At 41.5% G+C, this 26,770-nt stretch overlaps 1 protein-coding gene across 1 annotated transcript in view; it reads right to left on the bottom strand.

The window, feature by feature from the left end:
- Positions 1-25,805, bottom strand: part of Blmh (bleomycin hydrolase) — a 41,962-nt gene extending 16,157 nt beyond the window's left edge. The window contains exons 1-10 of the mRNA XM_021175793.2: positions 25,563-25,805; positions 25,031-25,228; positions 21,346-21,455; positions 20,240-20,381; positions 18,842-18,930; positions 16,557-16,649; positions 5,351-5,506; positions 4,427-4,585; positions 4,256-4,323; positions 2,460-2,577 (exon numbers count right to left, since the gene is read on the bottom strand). Of these exons, the coding sequence (XP_021031452.1) occupies positions 2,460-2,577; positions 4,256-4,323; positions 4,427-4,585; positions 5,351-5,506; positions 16,557-16,649; positions 18,842-18,930; positions 20,240-20,381; positions 21,346-21,455; positions 25,031-25,228; positions 25,563-25,575 (1,146 nt within the window). The 5' untranslated portion in view covers positions 25,576-25,805. The remainder of the gene's footprint in view (positions 1-2,459; positions 2,578-4,255; positions 4,324-4,426; positions 4,586-5,350; positions 5,507-16,556; positions 16,650-18,841; positions 18,931-20,239; positions 20,382-21,345; positions 21,456-25,030; positions 25,229-25,562) is intronic.
- Positions 25,806-26,770: the final 965 nt, after the last annotated feature.

Here is a 26,770-nt window from a genome sequence, read left to right as displayed (position 1 = left end):
CACTCACTTTGTAGACCAGGCTGGCCTCGAACTCAGAAATCCGCCTGCCTCTGCCTCCCGAGTGCTGGGATTAAAGGCGTGCGCCACCACGCCCGGCTTGGTCAAAGTTTTTAAAAGGCAAGACAAAAATATTTTCATCACGATATCCAATTTTCTATTTAGGGAAACTAATTATATCCTCAAATGTGCTCTTTTACTGATTCAGTTACATAAATACTGAATTTAATACAAGAGACTGAGTGGCAAAGAAAAATAAAAAGATCAACTTCATAAACAAAGCCCAGTCAGCTGTTCACCCTCTTCTGCCTTCATTAAAAAGCTCAGCTTCAAGAGACAGTGACACTCACCATGATAACCCTCATTCACAGTCTTTATTAGACACACTGAGAGGGACAAAAGGCAGGCTCTATTTGGGAAAAACATTTTTCTCTTCTGTTTTCCCAGGACACTTGCTGATGTCAGAACAGTGCACGCCTGTAGCAGGAGAAAGGCAAAGGCCCTTGTGCCATCTGCCAATGATTCTATCTGTCAGCCCTGCTAGCACACCACTGCCTGAGGAGCGGCGTCCACCTGAGACTCGGTTTCCTCTGGCTTTGCTCACTCCAACACTCTACTCTTAGCAAATTTCTCAGATCTTGGATTTTAGCCAACAGATAAACCCGTAGGAATCAAACTTCTGAACTTCCCACACTGAGCTTGGTTTACCAAATGTCTGCTTTTGCTCTCTACCCAAGCCTTGCAACCACTCTCCACTTCCTCTGAAACATTACCGTAACAGTCAAATCTGTTCACCTGTCAGCAAAGGTCTGAGAATGCTTGCTGCTCTCTTTATCTTACCAGTGGATTCCCAAAGGACCTAGATCAAGTATCCTCTAGATCACCTATCACCTCAGAGTGATACACAGTCCAGCTTCATAGAGATTCCACTAAATCATCAACATGGTAGGACATTAGAGGAATATAAAATTCTTTTTCTTTCTTTTTTGAGGTAAGGTCTCATCAGTAGCCAAGCTGGCCTTGAATTCATGGCAATCCTCCTGTCTCTGTCTGTTGAATGTTAGTATTATAGGTATGAGTTATAATGCTTGGCAAATGTTTTCTTTCTTTTTTATGTGTAGGAGTGTATGCATGTATCTTCTGAATGCTTTCTCAATCTACAAAGGCCACAGCAATTGTATTACACACACCTGTCTGTATCTTGGTGTGGGGATCTCTCTAGCTATAGAGCTGATGGAACGGTGAAGAAAACAGCTCCCTAACTGTAAGAGCTCACCTCTGCATCTATTTAGGCAAAGTACATGAGGGTCAGGAATGAGCATAGGCTACCTAATTAGTTCAGGATGTTTCATACTTGAACTCACATAAAACTGAGACCATCAGAGTCCTGCTACTTAAAGACCCAACTGTATAATTTGTATAAATGTAATTAACCCTGTAAGATAAGGTTTTGGTTTTGAACTCTTTTGCTTTGAGGCAGACTCTTGAGTGACTGCCACTCAGTCTTCCTGTCTTGGGCTTCCAGGGCTGGGGCTGCAGGACTGCACACTATAGCCAGCTAACATTAGATGGGACTGAGGGAGCACAGGCTCTGGAGCACTGTGAGGAGAGAGGAGCATCTTCCCACAAAGCAGAAGGGATAGGAGGAAGGCATACAACGAAAGCCCAGCCCACCCTCAGCTTTGCCTAGAAAGCACACAAAACAATTCAAAGAAATACTTCAGAAATATCAGGACTTTAGGAGAATAGTTAAGAAAGTCTGGCATAACAATATGCAAGATATTTCTAAATGCTTTAATGATCAAAAAATCTAGTGAGCAGCATAGAATAAACAACAACAAAATATTTCCTAAAGTATTTTAGGTAAAGTAGTTAGCCGCAGTGCCTTGCTGGTGCTGGTGCTGGAGAGAGGACATGCTGCATCTCAGGGTAAAGAACTAATGTAGGTCAACTCCTCTCTCCTGTGCCCCTGGCAGTTTTACAGCCTGGAACGGGTGCCATCAATCACAAAGGACTTAAAGAATTAGCATCCCAGTGTGTACAAATCCAGTGATGGGCATGGAGGTCACAGGTTACTGTGCATGACAGTAACTCGTGAATGTGAATGACCAACGCAAAGGTGATTGTGAGCAAGGCCATCGAGATGCAGACACTCTAAGAACCCACTTCAACTTCTTAGAAGACATCTTTTCCTAGCATCCTTCACTAACCTTCCAAAAGAAGTTATCTCTTTGCTCCTTGCTGACCTAAATTCTTGTCTTCATAGGACATTATTGTTTTTATTACTACTGAGCAAGTAACTAAACAGCAAGTGATACAGGAACATCTTAGCATCTTACTTGGAAGCTAGTTCAACAGGAATCAAATATAGTAACTGTGGCTCTGCTGGACAGACAGTCTACAGGAGTGTGTGGACCCACCTGCCCACCAATGAACCTATCATGACACGCTGGGGAGCTTACCTTCTCTGAGACAGCAGTGAAGGTCATGGCGTGGGTCATGAGTGACTCACCAAAAGCCAACCTCTCAGCTTTATTCATGTTCTTCAAGGAGACACCGAACACTAACTCATGGTCATAGCTGTAAAAGAGGGACAGAGTGAATGAGAGAGCTTGGTCTGGCTATGTGAGGACACTGAGGTAACTGGAGCCTGACAGCCCCAAAGGAGTGGCTCTGCACAAACGTACACTTCACTACACTGTGCAGGACAATACAAGAGCATTAAATATAAACCTTCGAAAGTAAATATTGACAAGTGTGATTTGTACTGTTATTCTGGCAAGAAAACGTTCTTTTTTTCTTTTGTTTTTGTTTTTTGTTTGAGACAGGGTCTCTCTACATAGCTCTAAGTGTCCTGGAATGTACCATATAGACCAGACTGCCCTCTCATTTAAGCAATTCACTTGTCTTCATCTTCTGAGTGCTGGGATTAAAGGAGTACATCACTACAATGGGCAAGAAAATTATCTTTTAAAAAATGAAAATGCTTTTGAAGTAACTTCTTATAATGGTCTTTTTCAAGTTTATAGACCCTCCCAGTTTCCGAGTCAAACTACTGACTGTGGTATGTATGTATATATGTATGTATGTGTATATATATATATGTATATATATACACACATATATATATATTCATTCATTCAGAGGCAGTGTGTTATATAGCCCAGGCTGGCATTGAACTTACTATATAGCCATTGACTTGAAATCTTTTTTTTTTTTTTAATAATTTATTTTTTTTATTAGGTATTTTCCTCATTTACATTTTCAATGCTATTCCAAAAGTCCCCCATACCCACCCTCCCAATCCCCTACCCACCTACTCCCCCTTTTTGGCTCTGGGGATCCCCTGTACTGGGGCATATAAAGTTTGCAATTGACTTGAAATCTTGATCATCCTGCCTGCACTCTCCATTTCAAATATAAAACTGAAAAGCTTCACCATTATAGTATTTTTTTCTTTTTGTTAAGACATTACTGAACTTTCCTACTAGTCAGAATTATTTATGGGTAAATCAAAAATGATGTATTTATTTTATGATTTTTGTAAAGACTGCATATGTGTGTCTATGTGAGTATATGCCCCAACATGTCTGCAGGTGCCCACGGAGGTCAGCGAGAACATCAGAGCCCGTGGAGCTGGAGTTACAGGTGGCTGCGAGCTGGCTGCCATTAGCTGGGAACTGAACTCAGGTCCTTCCTCTGCAAGAGCAGCAAGTGCTCCTGACCACGCTCAGCCGTCCCTCCAGCTCCTAAAACGATGTCTTTTAAAATCAAGGAATCTTGTCTGATTCAGCTTGGAAATGAAGCTTTGATGTCATCAAAGATGAAGGAGAATGAGTTAAGGTAAATATATAAATTAGCCCAACTTGTCCTAAAGAGAATATACACAAGGCATCAAAGGAAGAGAAGCATTTAAAGATGGATCAGTAAAAAGCTCTGCAAAGTCTCGCATTGCACCCCAAGTGTGATGAGCAGATCCCAGGTCACCTACTGTGTGTTCAGAGTCTTTCTCATATAGGACAGCATCTTAGGAACCCCAGTGATTTCTGCTCTAGTGTGATCTTGGTTTCCAGAGTTAAAGAAGTTACACATGTGCAGTCTCTGGCAGGAGCAGAAAACTTCACGGATGCAGAGAGAGACCCACCCTCAGGCCAACCTCAATGTCTGGATGAACCTGAGCAGAGGCACTTCAACCATGAGTGCACTCCAACAGCAACAACCCACAAAGAGCTTCCTACTTTGAACTCTGTGCACTCACACATTCATGTCACTGAGGCCCAGCTTGCCATTGAAGTGTTTTCCAACATCACAGCCAAACCACACAGCCTAGAAATAGAAGAAAGTCAACATAAACCAGAGTAGTGAAAAGGAAAGCAGCAGCTGTTTTAACCCCCATGTGGGAGACACAGAAACTTAAGGCAGTACTAACCTCTCCATCTTTGATGGAGGCAGCAACCATCTTTTTCAAGAAGTCAATGGGCTGGTTGTTATACAGCGTTTTTCTCCCTCCAACCATATTGCTCAAGTAGTCTACTGTGTACAATTTATTGTACTTGTGCTGGGGCCGTGGGTCATTCACAAAACAAATCTTTTGAGATCAAGAACATGTATATTAGAGCACAAGACCAAAGACGTCAAGTAAGACACAACCCTCTCTACTAGATTGCTATGGTTACAAACTCATCTCTAACTACGAGAACAAACACTAAAGCCACAAGGTAAATGTAACAAATAATCAAAAGCTGGCAGTGTGAAAAAGGGCACTACACATTCTAATTAGCACAAAGAACATACTTGAGAGCTTTCTCTACCTGTCTTCCCTATGGTAAAAACTGCCCCACTGCATATATAATCTGTCATACTGCATAGAACTCATAAGGCACCACTCATGAAACACTGCTATAGGCCCTTCCTCAAAGAGTAAGAGAGGCTCAATATGTAGCAATGGAGTTTTCTTGGAAGAGGGTCAAAAGCCCACCAAGGGAGGAGACCCTGGTCATCCTCTAGGCAGATGTAGAAGGAAGGAAGAGCAAACAGTGGACGCCCTCCTTTAACAAGTTTCCAGAAAGGCCAGGAGATGAGGGTGCTCTGAGCCTAAACGAAAAATCCAATATACCACCATTTCTCTTTGTACCTGGGATTGATCTGAACCTTAAATTTCAAGGAGGAAGGTTGGGGATTTGGCCTACAGTCAGAAATCCTGATGAGAAACACTGGAGAAAGGTGCCTACTTCTGTCAGATGCATACAAACTTCAGGAACCATGCACATTAACCTGGGAATCTTATACCCTCTGTGGAAGCAACAGAGACTTGAAAGTAAATAGCCAGCAGCTGCTGGCACCAGTCTCTAACCTTATCTTCCATATTGAAGAGTGGCTTCACGTGCTCCTTGTAAAACTGCAAGGGTGTTATGGGGCCAATCTTGTGGTAATTTTTATCTTTGTCTCGGTACTCCCAGGTGAAGGTCTCTGGTGGGTTACCCAAGCAGATGCACACCACTCTGAATATCTGAAAGAGAAGGCATGAGTAAGGGTTTCATTTTCCATAAGCTTGAAAAAAACAGTAAGACAGCTATGTTTCAAACTCAGAAACTGCAAAAGAAGTCTATAACTGTACCAAGATATGGAAATTGTCACATTCAACATCTAAGTTCTCAGGCACCCTGAGCAACAAAGTTCTAAAATGTGAACAGTAATGCTTAGTAATATACAGCACATTACATTCCTCTAGCTAAGAAAGCTGCCCACATGAGGCATGGTGGCACATGCCTTTAATCTCAACACTTGGGAGGCAGAGGCAAGTGGATCTCTGAGTTCAAGGCCAACCTGGTCTACAGAGTGAGTTCCAGGACAGACAGAGCAAAGAGTGAGGAGACCCTGCCTTAAGGAAAGAAACTTGTCCATCACTGATACCCAACAAAACTGAAGTTGTTACTCTGCTAATGATCTTGTTTATTTTTTAAGATTGTAATTTTTTTAATGTATATGTTTGCAAACTTGTATATTTGTACACATATGTGTCTGGTGCCCACAGAGCCCAGAAACCATCAGATCCCATGGACTTTGAGTTCAGACAGTTGTAAGCTGCCATGTAGGTGCTGGGGACTGTACCTGGGCCCTCAGCAAGAGTAGCTGAACTCTCGCTAGCACTGCTAATGATCATTAAATAACAAACACTGCATTGCTTCATGATTTCTCTTCCACTCTCACTTCTTTCTCTCTCTTCTCTTATGGGTAGTGGCAACACTGGGAATTGAACCAGGGCCCTATTCATGTAGGTAAGTGCTCTATCTCTGAGCAATATCACCAGTTCCCCCAAATAATATGTTTAAAATATTTTACTTTAATTATGTGCATATGTGTGTCTGTGCAGGGAGAGTGCAGGGAGACCAGAGGCTTTGGATTCCTCTGTAATTAGATGTAGGACCTTGTAAACTGCCCCTTATGGATCCTGGGAGTCAAACTGAGGTCTTCTGCAAAAGCAGACCATGCTCTTACAGGCCTCAAATAACATGCTTTATTCAAAATATAAGAAGACCTTTGAGTTAAAAGTAATATAACTCAAAGAAATGCTTGCATTATTTTCATTTTCTACAAAGAATAAATACTGCGCACAAGATTATAATATATAAAATATTTTCTTTTCTACCTGAAATTTCCTTGTCTTTTTTTTTCTTTAAAAACACTGTTGTGGTGGTTTGAGTAAGAATGGGCCCTATAGGATCATATATTTGAAGATATAGTCACCAAGGAGTGGCACTATTTGAAAGGATAAGAATAATTAAGAGGTATGGCCTTGTTGGAGGAAGTATGTCACTAGGAGTGGGCTTTGAGGTTTCTATTCCGAGCCCAAGTCTCTCTCTCTGCCTATGGGTCAAGATACAGATCTCAGCTACTGCTCCAGTGCCCGTCTGCATACTGCTTGATGCTTCCCAACATGATGATAATGGGCATGATGGTTTGTATATGCTCAGCCCAGGGAGTTGCACTATTAGAAGGTGTAGCCCTATTCAAGTAGGTGTGGCCTTTTCGGAGTAGGTGTGTCACTGTGGGTGTGGGCTCATCCTAATTGTCTAGAAGCCAGTATTCTGTTAGCAGCCTTCAAATGAAGATGTAGAATTCTCAGCTCTTCCTGCACCACGCCTTCCTGGATGCTGCCATGTTCTCACCTTGGTGATAATGGACTGAACCTCTGAACCTGTAAGCCAGCTCCAATTAAATGTTGTCATTGTTTAAGAGTTGCCTTGGTCATGGTGTCTATTCAACTAAGACAGTTTCCAAAATACTAATAAATTTACCAGGTGGCTTTCTGAGTTTCATATAACTTTTCTTCTACAATGTAGTTCAAGCTTTTTAAGAATAAGGACCAGAAAATTGTCCTCTGACCTTCACACCTACATCATAGAATGCTTGTGTACATGTGTGTGGGCAAAGTGTACACACACACACACACACACACACACAGAATTTAAAAAAAAAAAAAAAAAGAAAAAGAAAAAGCGCAAGGAGCATGGAGGACCATGGTCTCATGGCTGTTCTGTGTGCTCCAAGGATCTTAGCTGCACTGAGCACATGACCTGGATCTACCAACACACCTGACTCATTCCCCACATCACCTCAGGGTGATAATTTTAGAAGCATCACTTTCTTTGAGTCACTTTCCTGTTGAAAATTCAATAAAGCCTGCCTATTATCTCCCACAACAAATCCAAACTCCATGCCTTAATTTCTCTTTCTTACTTTTCTGTTCTTATGTTTAGGAAGTACGGCACGTACTATTCTTGGCTCAATTCACTGTTTTTAGCATACATAGAAGTAGCCACCACTTAGAACAGAATGCATTAAAAAGGGTTTCCTGTTTCTGTTTTTGTAAATAATTCACATAATTTCCCAAGGTAACTATCATTTGACTCCCATAGCTGTGGTTCAATCTTGCCTACTCTTAAACTTCGTACAAATGGAATCAAAAGCACACTCTCTTTTAAGTCTGGTTTCCTTTTGCCAGCACGCCTGTGAGCTTCACTCACTTCCCTGTGTGTATAAGCAATGTGTTCTTTATTGCTGTGATCCTACTATCTTTATAGAAGAAAGTTAACTTTCAGAAGAGGGTCTGCTTGCCTTTCATTTTGCTCTGTTTTCCAAGAGAGAAGCATCTTTTATTACTACTGGCTGTGTGCTTTATAGGCTTGCATGGCTGAGGCGTCAGCCACTGCCTCCTAACACTACGCTCTCAAGCTGGTTTCTGCACAGCAGAAAGGCAAGCAGCTTACAAGCAACTGTAATGAGTTACTCCAACTGTGCACTACGAGCTTTGTTTGGGAGTCACATGGACCACACATCATCTTGGATTAGCTCAGTACTAAGGCTACAGAAGGCAACTCTAGGATTTTGTCACCATGGGGACACCACCACTAAGAGCTATGGTAGAGACCATGATGTCTATGTTCAACTATTAACTGCTGAAATACACGTATATGTATCTATCAGAGAAAGTGGTCTGGTCAACTCTAAAGTAATGCAAAGGTGGTAAATCCACTAAGATCTGGCCAAGCAAAACAGAATAAAAGCTTAAGACAACTAAGTAAATTTCTGATTACTTGTAAACATATGTTAAAGATATGAATGAACGCTTTCCTCTCTAAGTTGCAGTGTACCTTACGGTATATTCTGTCCCCTACCTGTATACCTAAAGTAAAAAGTACTAAGTTACTACCTCCTCCTCAAAATTTTGCCCAAAGCAACACACACACACTCATCAGAAGAAATCTGGCACTGACAAGATGGCTCACTGGGTAAAGACACTAGCTGTTTAAGCCTGAGGACCTGAGTTCTATTTTTAGAACCAATAAAGTGGAAGGAATTAACTCCACAAAGATGTCCTCTAGCCTCCATAGGTGCACTATACAATGTATACCCACAAACACATCACACACACACAAAATAAAACTGATAGTAATAAAGTTTTAAAAACTTTTAAAGAAATCTACATTTCTGTTATCTGACTGAATTCTCTTGTGAGCCCTTTGTAAGAGAGCACTTAGTCACTCGCCCCTTACAGATCTGAAGCTTCTTAATCAAACAGACATAAGAAGGTCAAGTGCTGTCTGTCCCTCTTAGATTTTAAAAAGATTCTTCAACTTAAATTGTTTTGAGCTGGGCAGTGGTGGCGCACGCCTCTAATCCCAGCACTTGAGAGGGAGAGGCAGGTAGATTTCTGAGTTCGAGGCCAGCCTGGTCTACAGAGTGAGTTCCAGGACAGCCAGGGCTATATAGAGAAACTCTGTCTCAAAAAAACAAAAAAACAAAACAAAACAAAAGGCATCGTTTTGCAAGAGAGGAGTAGCTCATAGCACATGTCTTCAATTCCAGCACTGAAAGACAGAAGCAGGCCAATCTCTGAGAGTTCAAGGGCTTCCTAGTCTACATCCTGAAACCCCGTCTCAGAAAACAAACAAAAAGACATGTAGTTTTGCTATTAAGCTGCTTGTAATGGCGGTAAGTTACCCAAATCTCTTTGAGTCCATCTGCAGCCATGTGGAAGGAATTTCTGGCTCCAATCAACTAACAAAAAATGAACTTTAACTTTAAGAAACCTTCCAAAGTACAATCTCTGAGGCTCATGAGACTGTATTTTCTTGATATATAAAGGAGTCTCTGTTTTGAAATAACACTAGTTTCAAAGGTACAAAAATGACAATATTAAATATCCAAGTCTGCTCTCTGGTGGACAAAAAGCAGGAGTGCCATCTGAGTCTCACAAAATCTAACTGGCATTCCTAACACAGATGATGCTCAAGAGTGAGCCGTGATTCCCAGAGTGTGGGCACACGTTAGAATCTCCCAGTGAGCCACTGGTGAGTCTGGGATCCTCTCTCCTCCCAGTCCCCTGCTCCTCCCTTCATTTTCTCAATGGGACTATTATGCTTTTTACATATTTCATTTGTCTCTGCCTACTAGAATGTTAACTGCAGAGAACTAGGAATCCCTTCCCCATTTGTGCTAAATTTCCAATGCCTAGAACAGTGCTAGGTGCATGTCCCTTGTCTGTGTCTTGTAACTGTGATTTTGGAGCCAACTAAGTTAATCTGATTTAAAAAAAAAAAAAGTACTAATACAGTCAAGGGGGATGGGCTTAGGCAATGTGGGCTTTCCAAAATACTGGAAAACTAAAGGCAGAGAGATAAACAACAGAGGCGCCCTGGACCTGATTCTACCTCCCCAAAGCCCAAACCCAATAACTATGTGGTCTTGTTGATTTTGATTAAAAAAAAAAATCAATTGCTTTTAGTTATTCTTTTCAGTCAGTACTAAGTTATTGGAAAAAAATTCTCTCATGTCTTTAACCCCTTGTACCTTAGGAAGAAGGCAGTCTAGAGAAGCCATGCTGGGCATGGCTGGTCATGCCTCTTGAGGGCACCTGGCTTTCAATTTCTGATTAATTTAATTGCCAATTAAGTTGAAAATTTAATCTACTCTTACTTTGGGAATGTGTAATCTTTGTCTAACATATAATCCTTCAGAAAAGCTGAAGTCTGTATCAGAAAGATCTAATTCCTAACTCTAGTTAAATACATCTTCTAAGGGGGCTGGAAAGTTGGCTTAACAGTTAAGTACACTGGCTGCTCTTTGAAAGGACCTGGGTCCAATTCTCAGCAGCTTTACAACCATCTGTAATTCTAGTTCCAGGGAATCTGACACCCTCACACAAACAACATACAGGCAAAACACCAATAAATACATCTTCTAAGGAGGCAAGAGTGTAAATTTTGAGTCTAATTTTGTCAAGAAATTCTATTTTAATTGGTATCTAACATGGCAAATGACATATCTGCATAAGGAAAGGAAAAAATTTTAAAAAGGCACAAAAAGCATGGGATTCAGAACACTGCCCCTCAATTTAAAGACACACAGACGGGAAGAGTCGACTCTCTTGCTCGCTCATGACCATATCTGGAAGACAGAGGAGTCAGACAGGTGAGAGAGGAAGGATGTTCCAGGGGAGGGCAGTCATAAAGATTCCCAAGGTGAGAATTAGAGAATTTAAACCAGCCAATAGTAGGCAGTGAATGGATGGAAGGCTAGGAGACAGTAGTTCAGAGGAAACCGGTTCAGAAAGTTGGAACTATCCGGTTCAGAAAGTTGGAACTATGTAGAGGTGTCACAACCTCAGAAGCAATGATTATTGAGGTAATCAAAAAATCTACAGCACAGTAAAACTTAGTTACTTCCATTGTTCTAAAGTACAAAGCTACAATGCTATTGTTTTGAGATACTGTCTTACCATCTAATTTAGAAGTTCAAACTTGCAAACCTCCTGCCTCAGCTTGCCAAGAGTAGAGATTACAGGTATGTACCTCAGAGCCCAGCTTGCTACAATGTTCTTAAGAAATCAATTACCTAGAGAAGAAGAGCGAGGCAGGAGAACGAATCTTCCTTTTGGACAGGGAGAGCATGGAGGCACAATGTACATAGCCAGGGGTCCCCGGTTTAGGTGGATCTGACACCAGAGGATTTGTAACTTAGAATAGCTTACAAAATTAGGGTGCTAGTTTCTGTGCCCCTGCCCCTCCCCCCTCAAAAAAGAAATCAATTACCTGAACTTCCTACTTTACTGCTAGAGAAACTCCGTTTAAAGGTAAAATGAACCATTGACAGTCTGGCCACAGCATCTTCACAAGGATGTGAACTTTGAAGGCAGTTCAGGAGGTCAGAGGATTACCTAACGAACCTCTGACTAAGGAACAGAGAGCGGGGACAGGAGGAAAACATTCTCTCCTGCTTCCTGGTGGAGAAGACAAGGGCAAGAGCTACTTAAAAACAAAAAACTACCTAGGTAAGGAGACTTAAGGGCACTAAGTCTATCTTTGGACAGAGCAGCAATGTGCAAGGCACACCAGAGTGTATGCCGCTCTGGGACAGTAAGAGTTAATGAGCTCATGGGGTAACCAGAAAGTGTTTCTGAGATTGCTCCAGAGAGGTATATGAATTAAAGAACTAGACACACATCCCACTGTGGATCCACTCAAGCTATCTTTATTTTCTGTAATACTTTACATAGACTTTAAAAGTTTGTAAGTACTTCATTAGACCATATCTATCTTTCTCTCCTCAAATCTTCTCAATTATTATGTCTCTCCTTTACATTATTTTTTCCCACACACTAGTTCCCTACTCCTGCCTAAAGCCTTCCCTCATATCTCCAATCTTCCCTCAAGACACCATGACATCACCCTTCCTTGCCTTCCAGAGAACTCACTGGCAAGCCCTAATAGCATCTCTTCCAGATAAAGCCGGGATGTCAGTGCTCTCCGTTCTCACTCGCACTAACCCTGGCCAAGCTGCTATAAGCTCTCGCCTGTGTGGTTACAATTAACTTTCCATCTGGTTTCTGTATTTCTCCAATCTGCTCTCAAAACCCCCAGAGTGAAGGTATCTATCTCTATCCATGCATACACACATCCATGCGCGCATGCACACAGACACACAGACACACACACACACACAAACACACTCCTTGAAACAGAGTCTTACATTCTGGCCTTAATCTTGTGATTCTCCAGTCTCAGCCTCCCTAATGTTACAATTTCAGGTGTGTGCCACTATGCCCAGCTTCAAAGTACAGATATTTTAAACAAAATATTGGGTTAAACTCCCTAAAAGCTTTCTTACAAAGATTAAGATGCAGTCTCTTCACCACAGCTCTGGGTCCTATACTAAGCCAGTTGCCAATTCGTTTGTGATCCGTTCCACTTGACTCCATCCTCACTTCCCAGGCTCAAGCCACAGTGCCTTTCTGTTACTCTGGGACACCAGCTTCTTCCATCATGGGATGTGGGGTGTTTGTCCTTGCCCTCCCTTACCTGGCTCACTCTTGTCATTCTTAGTCCAGCTTTGACCTCAGGAAGACCAATCTAAATAAGTAAAAAATGAATCTTGGGGCTGCAAAGATTATTAAGAGTGGTGAAGAGTGCTAGCTGCGCCTGCAGAGGATCTGAGTTAGGTTCCAACCACCCATATCAAGCGGCTTATACTCAGCTGCATGTATCTCATCTGACACCCTCTTCTGGTGTCCTCACTGCACTCTCACACACATACCCCCACACACATGGACACTGTTTCTTTTATAAGCTTTAGAGGCTGGAAAGGTAGTTCAATGGTTAGAAGCACTTGCTGCTCTTGCGGAGAACCCAACCACTATGACTCCAGTTGTAGGGATTCAACAGCTTCCTCTGACCCTGCAGGCTCCTGCATACACACGACACACATACCTACACTCAGGCACAGACATACATACAAAACTAAAAGTATATACCTAAAAATATTTTAGGGTATTGTTATAGATTGTCATTGATAATAGGAATGGATCTTAGGGTAATTTCCAGATAATTTGGAAAACACGTTATCAGATCCTCTCACTTCCTGTCCTCTGGACATTCAAGACCTTAAGCATGTTAAGCAAATACTATACCACTGAGCTGAATCCTCAGCTCATTGTTTTGTTTTAAGGTTTATTTGTTTGTTTGCTTATTGGTTTTTAAAGACAGGGTTTCTCTGTGTACCCCTGGCCATCCTAGAACTCACTCTGTAGACCAGGTTGGCCTTAACTCAGAGATCTGCCTCTGCCTCCTGAGTGCTGGGATTAAAGCCATGTGCCACCACCAATTAGTATTTTATGTGCATGAGTATTTACCCACGTGTGCCTGTTGCCCAGAGTCCAGAAGAGGGTATAGGACCCCATGGAACTGGAATTACAGATGGTTATAAGTCATTATGGGGGTACTAGAAACTGACCCTAGGTCCTCTGGAAAAGTATCCAGTGCTCTTAACCACTGAGCCAACTCTCCAGCCCCATTAATGTTTTTAAGAACCACTGATGGTTTCCTAAGCCATCAAAATTACTTCCTCTCTCTTTTTATGGCCCTGACAAGTATTAGTTTTGGTATCTGTTTTAGGATTTATTTTTAACATACCACAGTTTGAAAGACAATACATTAATAATCCTGACGGAATATGGAGGCTTAAAGAGCAAGCCCATGGAGAACACCTATAATTGATGTGGCTACATGATTCTAAAACAGATCTGCTGAGTCTGTCATGTCCGCAAACCACCTACACTCCTCTCTAAAAAACACCTTTGGCATAAACAACTTCCATTCAAGCTATCTTAGCTTCATGGTTATTCACTGAAGTCATTGCTGAGACTTGCCCATAAGGCTAGGTAAAACAGAGGTACTAATTTGTGCCTTTAAATGAAGCTAGACTCTTCATTACCAAAGAGTCAGGTTCAATGATAAGGAGTTATTTGGAAGATTGTAAAAAATTAAAAATCTACCACATAGATTCTGTAGTGAATGGATGGAATAAATCACTAAGTAAACAATCACAGGAACAAAACACCCATACTCAGGACGTGGTAAAGCAGCATCTCTGGATTTCAAGGGAGGGGTAAGAGAAGAAAACAAACCAAAACATATGAAAATGTATGCCTCTAATTCTGCACCATTCATTGTCCTCTACTAATCCTATGGTTAGGACGTAAATCTTAAGACATATTATTAATCCTAGGATCATTAAAGCGAACACCACAGGCCAATATGACATTTATGATCTATAAGAAGTATTATTTGGAGGCTAGAGAGATAGTTAGGGCAGTTAAGAGCATTTGTTCTTACAGAATGACCCAGCTACCCACATGGCAGCTCACAACTGTCTGTAACTCCAGTTTCAGGAATCTGATGCCCTCTTCTGACCTCTGTGGGCACTGGACTGCACTTCCTGCATTTAAGACACAGCAGGCGGGACTCATAAAGTAAAAGTAAATCTTTAAGAAACAGAAATACTATCTGGACCTTTTCCATAACCATTAGCACAATCTTTTAAAAATTACTACTCACTTATATATTTGTGCATACAGGTGTAGAAATCAGAGGATTCCATCTTTCCCTTCTACCATGTAGATCCCAAAGACTTGGGTCCTCAGGCTTGCAGGCACTCATCAGTACCTGCTGAGTCACTTGCTGAACCCTGATTGTACAGTCTTCACCCCTACTAAGTTCCCATTACCTTAATCAAATTGCAAGTTAATGCAAGTTGTCAGGAAAAATGGCATCAACGAAAGGGCATCATTCCAAATGGGAAGGGAAGAGAAGGCATGGAACTGAATGTTTGCTATGTACAGGGCACTAGCACCTTGCACTCTGACATTTAATTCTTTTTGACCTCCCTGCCACCCCATGCCCTCCCACCATTCCAAGGAGGGAAGTATTTTAAATTCCAAATCGTGTCTCAGGTTAGTGAGCTACACAAAAACAACAGGACGTAGGTAACCAGGTCAAAATTTAAGTCCACGGTACATCTCACTCTAAAGTCTCTTTCTTCCTGTACTGATACTGTCCTTCAATAGAACATTTAAGAAAGTTCAATATAATTTAAATACACTTAGCAAATAAATGTTGTACACTCATCTATTCAATATGTAGGAAACAGCTGTCATGTCAGACACTGGATATGTAACCCATGAACAAACCAAGACTTGAGGTTAGATGACAGAACCTGTCCCTAGTGATACAGCTGAGCAGGAAATGCATGAATCTGACTCTGTACACATGTTCCTCTATGCCTACACTGCCTCTTTAAACAAGGTTTTCCACTGAAGGACCAAAAACTTAGGCCATTCCATACACATGTCCTAAACAGTGGTCCCACCAATGTGTCCACAGGCTGTTCTTTCCAGAGAATTTCAGCTTCTTATCTATTAGTACTGAATGTGGATATTATTAATAAAGACTTTTATCCCCCTTGATAATACATGCCGTTAACACCAGATATCTATTTGGCAACTTTTAAATTTTCCAAGTATTTCACATACATTATTTTTAACAGATATAACCATCAACAGCTCCTCATCTTTATTCTTGCAGAATAAACCCAAACACTCTGCTGTTTACCCAAGATCCCTTACATCCCACCCTACTATATACACAATCTCCTCTGCCTGGGTTCGTAGTCCTTACTAGTCGCATGGTAAATCCCTACTGCTGGTTCAAATATCCTCTCTACATAACCTGAAATATGGAGAAGCACACATGAGGCCCTAAATTTTGTCTCCAGGATTTGGAGAGGGGAGGAGAGAATGCCACACAAAACCTGGGCCTTTGAAAACAGAAACTTGCCTTTTCATCTTTATTCCCTCAGTGCCAAACTCACAGAAGGCATTATTTATAAAATGCATGGGAGGTTTTTTATATAGAAGCTAAACTAAACTAGGAATTAGGAGACTTCAGTACAAGTCCTTAAAATGCAAGCAACTGTAAATTTCATCTTTTTTTTTCAGCTTTAAAATGAGTAGTTGTTCTGTTTTGTTGAGACAGGGTATTTTGTAGCCAAGATTATAGAGCTGAGGCTGACCTTGAACTCTTGATCCTTTTGTCTTTACCTTGAAGTGATAAAAAGTAGCTTTCATTCAATTAAACATTCACCGCAGTGACTACACCCCATAGTGGCTTAACAGGCTATTCCGGGAGCTTTTTAGACAGCCACAAAGCCCAAATAATTCTTACCTCCTCCATCATGGCATCTTGTGTAGATGAGATCTCCCCTTTGGTTGCTCCACTGTGTACCAGGTTCCGAAGCCGTATACAGAATTCTCTCATCTATGATAGAAACTTATTCAGCATTCCAGTAGTTACACACGCTGTTAATAAGCCTAACATATCACCACAGCACAGCTAATGCCCTGGGCAACGTTTATAAAAACAAATGACTTTCCCCAAATGGTCCCCTTAAACAGACAGTGAAAAATACTTTCAGTAAAGAGAAAAATGTGGATTATTCCCAAAGAATACTGGATAGAGGTGATCTTGCTCTGTGACTCACAGCCCTTGGGGGGGAGGGGCATCTGGGCCAGTGCCCTCCACCCTTAGAAAAGCAGGAGGCAGACCATCACCACACTCAGCACTCTTACACATTCTTAGTTAGAATTCTGCTTGTCGTTAGCATTACCTTCTCTGCCAGTCACTCTGACCATGACTGCATAAAGGAGATTCCGAAATCTGAACTACAGTGCTAAAGCAACTTGTTCTCGCTCAAAATAAAATCCAAAGTTAAGGTTTATGATCCTTTAGCCTTTGGATAAAAGTCCCCAGAGTTTCCTGGGTAGAAAACAGTCTACATTTAAAACTGGGGAGACATATCTATGTTTATTTTTAAATGCACTCTTTTCCCTGGGGATAACAGATCTAATTTCAGCTTTGTAGATAAGAGTGGCAGATTTTGGCAACTCCCAGTTCTCAAAAAAGAGATCTGGCAAGCAGAACACCACTGCACTAGGCTTATAACCAACCCTGGGAAAATGTGGAGGAGAAATGATTCATTAAGGTTACTTAAGCCATAAAAAACAGTTCAGTGACTACATCAAATCCTCAGTGGGTGGCTGAACCACACTGATGTGGTCTGGGTAAGCCTAAGAACAAAGTACATTGTTAAAGGAAGTCTTACAAATTGTTCTGCTTGGTTTTGCTAGTGCATGAAGTAGGCTCACTCCATCTCCACTAGAATCAAATGAGCAGCACGGAAGCTGTGTACAGAGACCAATGTTAACTGAACCCAGGGTCTTTTTCCTTGAATATGTACGAGAAAACACTAAACTCAACAGAAACAAAACACAGTAATCTTAATTTCTTTTTGTTTGTTTGTTTGAGGGAGATTTATGCTCTCCCCTTTTAATTAATTAATTAATTAATTAATTAATATTATGTATATGAGTACACTGTGGCTGTCTTCAGATACACCAGAAGAGGGCATCGGATCCCTTACAGATGGTTATAAGCCACCATGTGGCTGCCAAGAATGAACTCCTGACCTCTCCAAGTGCAGTCAGTGCTCTTAATTAATGAGCCATCTCTCTAGTCCCTTAATGATTTCTTTCTTTCTTTCTTTTTTTTTTTTTTTTTTTTTTTTTTTTAATTTTTCGACAGGGTTTCTCTGTAGCCCTGGCTGTCCTGGAACTCACTCTGTAGACCAGGCTGGCCTTGAACTCAGAAATCCACCTGCCTCTGCCTCCCAAGTGCTGGGATCAAAGGTATGCGCCACCACACCCAGCCCTTAATGATTTCTTAAAGCTAACATCTAGTTACACTGCTTTAGATAAACCTTTATTTCAATAGTTATCATGTCTCTTTAACAAGCCAGTTATAGGCCAGACCATGGTGGTGCATGCCTTTAATCTCAGCACTCTGGAGGCAGAAGGAAGTGGATCTTTGTGAGTTGGAGGCCAGATCTACAGAGCTAGTTCCAGACCTACACAAAGAAACCCTGTCTTAAAAAATCAAAAAGAAAAAAGGAAGGAAGGAAGGAAGGAAGGAAGGAAGGAAGGAAGGAAGGAGGGAGGGAGGGAGGGAGGGAGGGAAGGAGGGAAGAAAAGAAAAGAAGGAAAGAAAGAAAGAAAGAAAGAAAGAAAGAAAGAAAGAAAGAAAGAAAGAAAGAAAGGAAGGAAGGAAGGAGGGAGGGAGGGAGGGAGGGAAGGAGGGAAGAAAAGAAAAGAAGGAAAGAAAGAAAGAAAGAAAGGAAGGAAGGAAGGAAGGAAGGAAGGAGGGAGGGATGGAGGGAGGGAAGGAGGGAAGGAAAGAAAAGAAAAGAAGGAAAGAAAGAAAGAAAGAAAGAAAGAAAGGAAGGAAGGAAGGAAGGAAGAAAAGAAAGAAAGAAAGAAAGAAAGAAAGAAAGAAAGGAAGAAAAAAAGAAAGAAAGAAAGAAAGAAAGAAAGAAAGAAAGAAAGAAAGAAAGAAAGAATCAATCATTTACAGTTTAGGTCAAGTGAACTACCCCAGTCCCTCCTCCTATTCTGTACCTTGTGATTCAGTATATCATTCATTCTTCTGGTAGCCTCTGTTGTATGCGATTCGGGAAAGCATTTCTTAGGAACAACACCGTATTTTTCTAAAAGACAACAAATTTTAGTGTTCAATAAAGTAAAAATGAATTCTTATTAGAAATCCTGATGAAATTATTGGCTGCTTTAAAATAAGCTAAATTAATAAACAGAGGTGGGGTTTGTTTACTTGCTTGAGAAAGGGTTCATGTAGCCCAGCCTGTCCTCAAACTCCCTATGTGGCTTAGAATAACCTTGAACTTCTGGCCTTTCTGCCTCTACTTCAAAAGGTAGAGGATTACAGGGACATGCATGCCAGTACACCTGGTGCTGAGGATTGAACCCAGGGCTTCGTGCATGCCACTCAACTTCATCCCCAGACATTCCAGGCTTATTGGTTTGTTTGATTCTGCAGACTGAACCTAAGGCCTTGAGCACACTGAGAAAAGTACCTTACTACTGAACCATACCTCCATTCCCTTAAATGGGCTTTTAATATGAAGTTATCTACCTTGAAATTAATTCTAATATTGTTACCTATCACACTTTATAAAGCACTCAGCATTTCTCCCAAAGGAAAATGTTTGGTTAAGGACATTTTCAAACAAGTCAGGGTTTTGTTTGGTCGCTCTGTTGTTTGGTTGCTGCTGTTTGCACTACGAGGGGTCAAACCTGGGGCCATATGTCTGCCAGGCAAGCTCTCTGCCATGAACATACGCCTCCAAAACAATGCCCTTTTCTTTTCCAATTTCTGTTTTATGAGTGTTTTGCCTGTATTTATTTACATGCACCATGTGTGTGTCCGAAGAGGCCAGAAAGAGTGTCTGGACTTACAGACAGTTGTGAACCATCAATAGGTGCTGGGACCTAAACATGGGTTTTCTGTAAGAGGAGTAAGCACTCTTAACTGCTTACCCATCTCTTTAGCCCTATTAGTGTGCTTCTTGAGTCCTCGGTGCTTTCTTTAAAACTGCTTTGGTGTGTGTGGATGTTTTGCCTGCATGTATGTCTGTGCACCATGTAAAGGCTAGAAAAGAATGTTTAGTACCCTGGTGGTTATGGAACACTGTGGGAGCTGGAAATCAAACCTAGGTCCTCTGGAAGAGCAACTAGTGCTCTAGCCACTGAGCATCTCTCCAGCCCCTCCCTGTATTTTTGTTTTTTACGGGGAGTTACCCCTAATTAATTCTTCTCCAATGAAACCTTCATAGTATCTATTTCTTTGTCAGTTATTTAAAGAGATGGACTTCACAAGTGAGAATAAGAAGTAAAGGTTCATAACTATTCTTGGAAGCCAGTCACTGTGTACATTACCACCAAAGAAATGCCCTATTGCCAAGAGCAGAGCTTAGAATTCCATTAGAGAAAGGCTCTCACCAACAATATTGACAAGCATATCCCACTGTCCACCATCATTTGTAGGGTTCATAAGCAAATACTGCACCAGTCTCCCATCTTCTGGCTCTTTTTTCTGAGCTGTGTCCACAAAAGCATTCAAGAAGAAATAACAGCGTTCAACCTAAAGTGAGAGGACATAAATAAACTTACAGGAAAAGGGAGCTCGTCATGCCACGGACAGGTATGATCAGCAGAAAGGACTCCTGGGCCAGCCAAGGGCTCAATAGAGTACGGTTTTAAAACTGAAGTTGGTAATTAAGTACCAGTATATTGTCTTCAAAAGAATATCTGAAGTTTTTAAATTACACTTGCATACATATTTCAACATACTGCATCTGTGTGCTGCATATACATTCCAGCGTTGAAATAAATCTTGCTATTTTAGAATTTTTAATCAGTAAACACTTCATGGACAGTTATATTTTAAAGATTTTCAAAAGAAATAAAAATATTTGTTGCTTTTTTTTCTTCAGAAAAGTGCTACCAAATGAAGACAGTGGGTGCTTAAAAGACCAGATGAAGGCAGGTGTGGTGGCGCACGCCTTTAATCCCAGCACTCGGGAGGCAGAGGCAGGCAGATTTCTGAGTTCGAGGCCAGCCTGGTCTACAAAGTGAGTTCCAGGACAGCCAGGGCTACACAGAGAAACCCTGTCTCGAAAAACCAAAAAAGCAAAAAACAAACCAAACCAGATGATCTAAGTAAAGATGTTTGAAAGGGAAATGGCTAAAAACAAAGTTTTACATTTTACATAAAGAAACCACAAGCAGTGAGTTAATAGATTTGGTATTTCTTCAGAAAACACAGCCACCCACCAAAGAGAAAGCAGCTGTGGGGCGAGAGTTCAGGGTTAAAGCTTCATCAACAGTACACCAGCAACCCTGGCTCTGACCCTAATGCCACAAAAGGAAAATAAAGAAATGTCCTTCTGTCTTTGAGAAGATCGAGTTCTGATACTGAGGAAATCAGAATGGTATCACATGAAAAGATATACTGTAACGAGAAAAGCAAACTAATATGAAGGCTGCCTCTAACTAGGCTGCTATGGAAACAGAAAAAAAAAAAACATGCAAGGTCAGTCCCCTACCTTGTCCCAAAAAAACAGGTAAGATTGACTAAACTCAAATTCTTCAATGTTAAATTTTTTCATGAATGGAAGTCTCATAACATTCAAACAAGAAAAGATCCAGCATCGTCCTACAATGAGAAAGGAAACCAAGACGTTATGACTGTTTTATAGATCAATGCTCCAAATGAACTTCTAACATCAAAGCCATGGTAAGAGCTGGACATTAAGACTAAACTGAAAATAACAGAAATATTAAACGTGTTTATTTTTGAGACAGAGTACCATGTAGGCCACCTTGTCCTGGAGCCTACTATACACAGCCAGAGTGGCCTTGAACTCCTGACCCTCCTCCTTCAGAATTACATGTGTATGTCACCCAGCTTGGTTCTATGTGATACAGGAATTTGTACATGGCATTCTATCAACTTAGCTACAGCCTCAACCCAGAACAGAAATATTAAATCCAAAGCAAAATAAAAGACATGTAGTCACACGGAGAAACTTAGCATTTCAAACACCAACACACACACACACACACACCAAACCGAAACCTTGTAGGTTAGGCATGGTGGCACATACCTGTAACCCTGGTACTTAGGAGGCTGAGGCAAGAAGATCGCTATGAGTTCAAGGTTAGCCTGGATAATGTAGTGAGTTCTAGGATAACCTAGAAACACTGAAAGAAAATGAACAGAGATCATAAATAGAGTACATGATGTCCAAAAAGGACACAGAGGGTAAAGACACTGTTTTTTTTTTTTTTTTAAGTTCTTCATAAGACATTATTAGTAAGGTGGGGAAAAGTCCGTTTTCTTCTTGACAGTGCTCAGATTGGTGAGAACTTGGAAAAACAAGCATCCTGCTTCTGGACAGAGAGAGCTAAGGAGATACAATCACCTGAGCTTGATATGAGAACAAAAACCTTAATTTGGGGCTGGAGAGATGGCTCAGTGGTTAAGAGCACTGACTGCCTTCTAGAGGTCCTGAGTTCAATTCCCAGCAACCACATAGTGGCTCACAACCATCTGTAATGGGATTTGATGACCTCTTCTGGTGAGTCTGAACACAGCTACAGTGTACTCATATACATAAAATAAATAAGTCTTTAAAAAAAAATCTTAATTTGGAATGAACAAAAACCTTAAATTGGAATAGCACTCATCTTACAGTGAGTACTAAGCTAAACATTAAACATAAGCTATTTTCTCAATAATGAGTTGTTACATTTTAAAGGAGGTATTTAACTAACTGGGTTATATAAACATTTAAACACAAATGATAAGTTTGGAAGGAAGGAAGCAGGAGGCTCACTTCAGCCAAAGAGCTAAAATATAATAATTTAAAAATTGAGACATAAATTTTAAAAACAAATCAAAACAAATACCAAAGTACTTTCTTCTTAAAAATCATGTTAAGGACAACAAAGTCATGCTGAGAAGTACCACTGTTCCAGGATGGAGATGCTGCTCAGTTGGCAGAATGCTTACCTAGCATGCAATAAAACCCTGGATTCATCCTCAGCACTGCATAAGCTAGACAGGGCAGTACATGCCTGTGATCCCAACACTGGGAAGTGGAGGCAGGAGGAGGCTGTGCCACAGAGGGCTGTTTCTCTACCTTCCCGCTCAGTTTCACAGCTCCACACCCTTCCTATGCCCCTGGCCACCAGAATCTCTGCTATCCTTAGATCCTAATGTTCAACCACAACACACCACCATCCCTCCATTTAGTACGTTCCTGATGCAACAAAGTTCTAAATGCACACATGATGGCGTCCCTGAAGATTTTATGACAAGCATTAAGAACATAATCATGTTTTCATTTGCCCCTGTAAATGCATAATCAGAGCTTCTGCAATTTACCACTTTCTATATCCACTTGAGTTTTTAAAGGTCTATTTCCAATGACACCCACCATTTCTAAGTGAGGTCATGTCTTTAGGACATTCAAATATTTTGACTTTCAAAACAGAGGAAATCTAATCTCTATAAGCATTCCACACTAGTGAAGACTAGGGTAACTTCAGAGTGCTACCTTTAACAAAGCATAGCTCCACTGCAGGAGAGGCTAGAAAACACAGAGCCTCTGTGAGGCCTTGAATTAAGGGTAGCACTCACCTGGAGGAAAATTTAAAGGGAAATTTTTGACATACTTGGATATATTTTCACAGACATGAAACCATGTCTACTACACATGGTCAAATGAGAAGGTTTATAAAAGGCACATATAAAAATTCTTAGTTTGCTCTTATATTAAAAGCACTCATACAGAGAATAAAGGCTTGGTGGATAAACAGAAAAAAAAAAAAAAAAAACCACTCCCCTACTGGTAGGTTACAGATTTTCTACACTGAACAAGAGTGATTTTGTAACAAAGAAAAAAATTAAATTGTGTTTTTTAATAGAGTCATCATTGTTTTAGGCTTATCTATACACTGCCTCTCTCCTGTACACCATTCCTATTTCTGCTACTTCTGGGTGAGCTATTTAGATGAATATTTCACAGAAGTATATTACATCACCCATGTACTATGCTCATGTTCTATTAGTATTTGGAGTAACATGATCTATCACATAAGACCACCTGCCCGATTCCAGATTAACATTTCCAAGCTTACCCTAAGAGACTGCGATCAGGCCATGTAAGATTATTGTGACATATTAACCAGATCATCTGACAGACCACACATCCCAAGTCCTTCTGAACGAAGGCCTGTGAGTGCTAAGTAAGTACTTTCTACTACATAATAAGATTATTGCAAGGTCATAATTTTTTTCCTTTAAAATTTAAAAATCAAATTTTCTATGGTATAATTGACACACAGCAAAATAATACCCATGTTAAATGTATTCTTTGAGCTTTGAATTGCCTTAAGTAGCAATAATGTATTTTCTGTCGATACACATGGACTTGGAGTAGTTTCCAAAAAAAGGGAAAAAAAAAGCAAGGTCCCTTTGGTTCAATTTTTTTGAGACTATTTCTCCTGTTTGGATTCCTAGATAACCAATCTCTCAGTGTAGATGTATTTTCAACAGTTGTAACTGGACAGTAGACAGCAAAACAAGAATTCTCAGCCAGCAAGGAATGAGAATTCAAAAATACTACAAAGTAAGTACTGACAGGAACTATGAGCATAGCAACTCCAGCTGCAACCACAGAGCATATTTAAAACTAGTCGGTCACGATCTGTTGTAATCACTTTATGTTTTTTTCTATTTTATACATTTGGACTTTAGGGCAATTCTGGCACATCTCCTACGGTATGGATATTTTTCCATTAATTATTAATTATTTGGCACAGGCCAAATCTGTTAGTACATAGCTCATCTTTTGCTTTAGGTTTATCTGTCTGCAACCTTATAAGCTGTTTCTCTCTTCTGCTACTTCTAAATGAACTGTTAAGATAAATACTGCACGAGAACAAACCGCACACATCCAACAGCACATAATATCAAAACAACATGATGATATGCATTCAAAGACCACCATCTGTCACGTTAGGAAACAAACTAAATGCTAATAGGCCACAGAACACCGAAGCCACCACACAGGTGATGTTCTTGGGCCTGCCCTTTTCTAGTACCTTCTCTCTGTCTTACTACTAGTTCTGTCAACATTACAAAGCTCTGTTATCCCAGGGCCATTTTTAGGACAACAAAATATGCTGCTGTCAGTAAAGTAGGCAAGAAGTCGAAGACCTCACCAGAGCTCTTCTGGTTGGTGACTGGCTTGCCTTCCTGAGGCACAACGTGCTGAAACACATGCTGAGCACCCTGGACCGTGGCCCTCCTCAGACAGATGTCCAACAGATCGTGGGTGGTCCCGACATTCTGGGCAAGTACGAACTGAGGGTCAGAATTTAGTTTCTGGATCAAAGCAGCTACCTTTTCCGAATTTAGTCCTGTGGGAAGATCAAACGCCATTACAATTATACCCCCTCCCAAAGAGGCTGACGGGGACAGCTTTAGGATAGGGTCACCGTAGATCCTAGATTTAACTTCGCAAGAGCATCCTGCAGAGTGCTGTAGCCTGAAAGCCCTCTCCCGGCATCCTCCCCGCGTGATGTCGTCTCTCTCCTGGTGCTCTCCCGCCCTCCCGGAGGACTACATCCCGGCCCTCGCCTAGGTACCCCCCCCCCATCCCATCCCACGGCCTTTCACGCCGCCGGGCCTCACGGGTCCGCCGAGCCCGGGAGAGGACCCCTGAAAGCACTCGTGGTACGAGCGGTGCCTCACCTGCGTTGTTCATGGCGCCCAAACTGCTTCGTGGAGGAAACGTTAGTTTTCAGGGTCCTCAGGTGAGCTCTGGGGTTACACTACAGTCCGCTGCCTAGCTGGCCGGACCTGGTTCTCGCACCCTAAGCGCCGGAAGAAGGAAACCCGCTCAATGGTGGCCGAGAGAAACGGGGTCCGCGGAGGGACAAAACTCCCCCCTCGCGTTGCTGAGTCAGCGCCATCGGGGCTAGCCCCGCCCGTGGGAGGGCCGACAGGGGCGGCCTTTCAGACGCTGGGGCCGGCACCTCGGCCCGGGAGCGGCAGGGCGAAGCCACCCACGATTGCAGCCCCCACTGCCAGCATTGCTCACTCTTCGCCTCCGCTGCGCCCTCCGCCATCTGTGATCCCTCTTCCTGGCTGCAAGGGCGCCCTCCCGGGATCCCAAGCTCCTAGAGGAAGGAGGCTGAGGGTTCCGTGCTGATGAGCCCAGATCCCTCACTGTCTAGCACTGGGGAAACTGACGCTTAGAACTCTTTTGAGAAGCCAGAAGGAGGTTTTGTGAAGTGAAAAGGAAGTGAGGGGCCCAAAATTAGCCATGGGACGGCAGATCTCAAGAAATTCACCCAAAGGCTTTTCCTGTAGGCACTTAGCTGACCAATCTGTTCATTTTTTTTCCATTGCAACTTGTTGCTTAGAGTCTAGCGAGAACAAAGTTCTTGTATTTGAAAGGATTTTGGAACCAATCTCTTTCCCACCCACCCATAAGCTACTACCACGGTTCTACAAATACACATCTGTTCATTTCATCTACACATTCTGGGCTTCGCAAGGCTCATGAGTGGTTCCTATTGAGCCCAGCTTGGGCTAAGGAGAATGATTACGTCAATTTTATGCTTTTTTTTTTTTTCTAATATCTACAAAACCTGTAAATCACACACACACACAGAGTCTTCAAGATAACTAATCAGTTTTTCAAGACGGGGCGGGAGAGTCCCACTGCATAATAAAATAAATACAAATACACACTGTAGCCTTATTATTCAGATTTTCCATGGAGCCTAAAACCTAAGTCTTAAATTGAAAATCACCCATGGTTCAGAGGAATTCTGATGTCTGGAAAGTGCCACATGCAGACAGCCATCTGTCATTTGAGAATTCAGTCTCTGTGTCCCTGAGAGACTTAGCTAAAGACCTACACTTCGACATAGCAACCATTCTCCAAGGAGCCC

Source organism: Mus caroli, chromosome 11, assembly GCF_900094665.2.
Source record: "Mus caroli chromosome 11, CAROLI_EIJ_v1.1, whole genome shotgun sequence".
NCBI lineage: Eukaryota > Metazoa > Chordata > Mammalia > Rodentia > Muridae > Mus > Mus caroli.
This window is presented reverse-complemented; position numbering and strand designations above follow the sequence as displayed.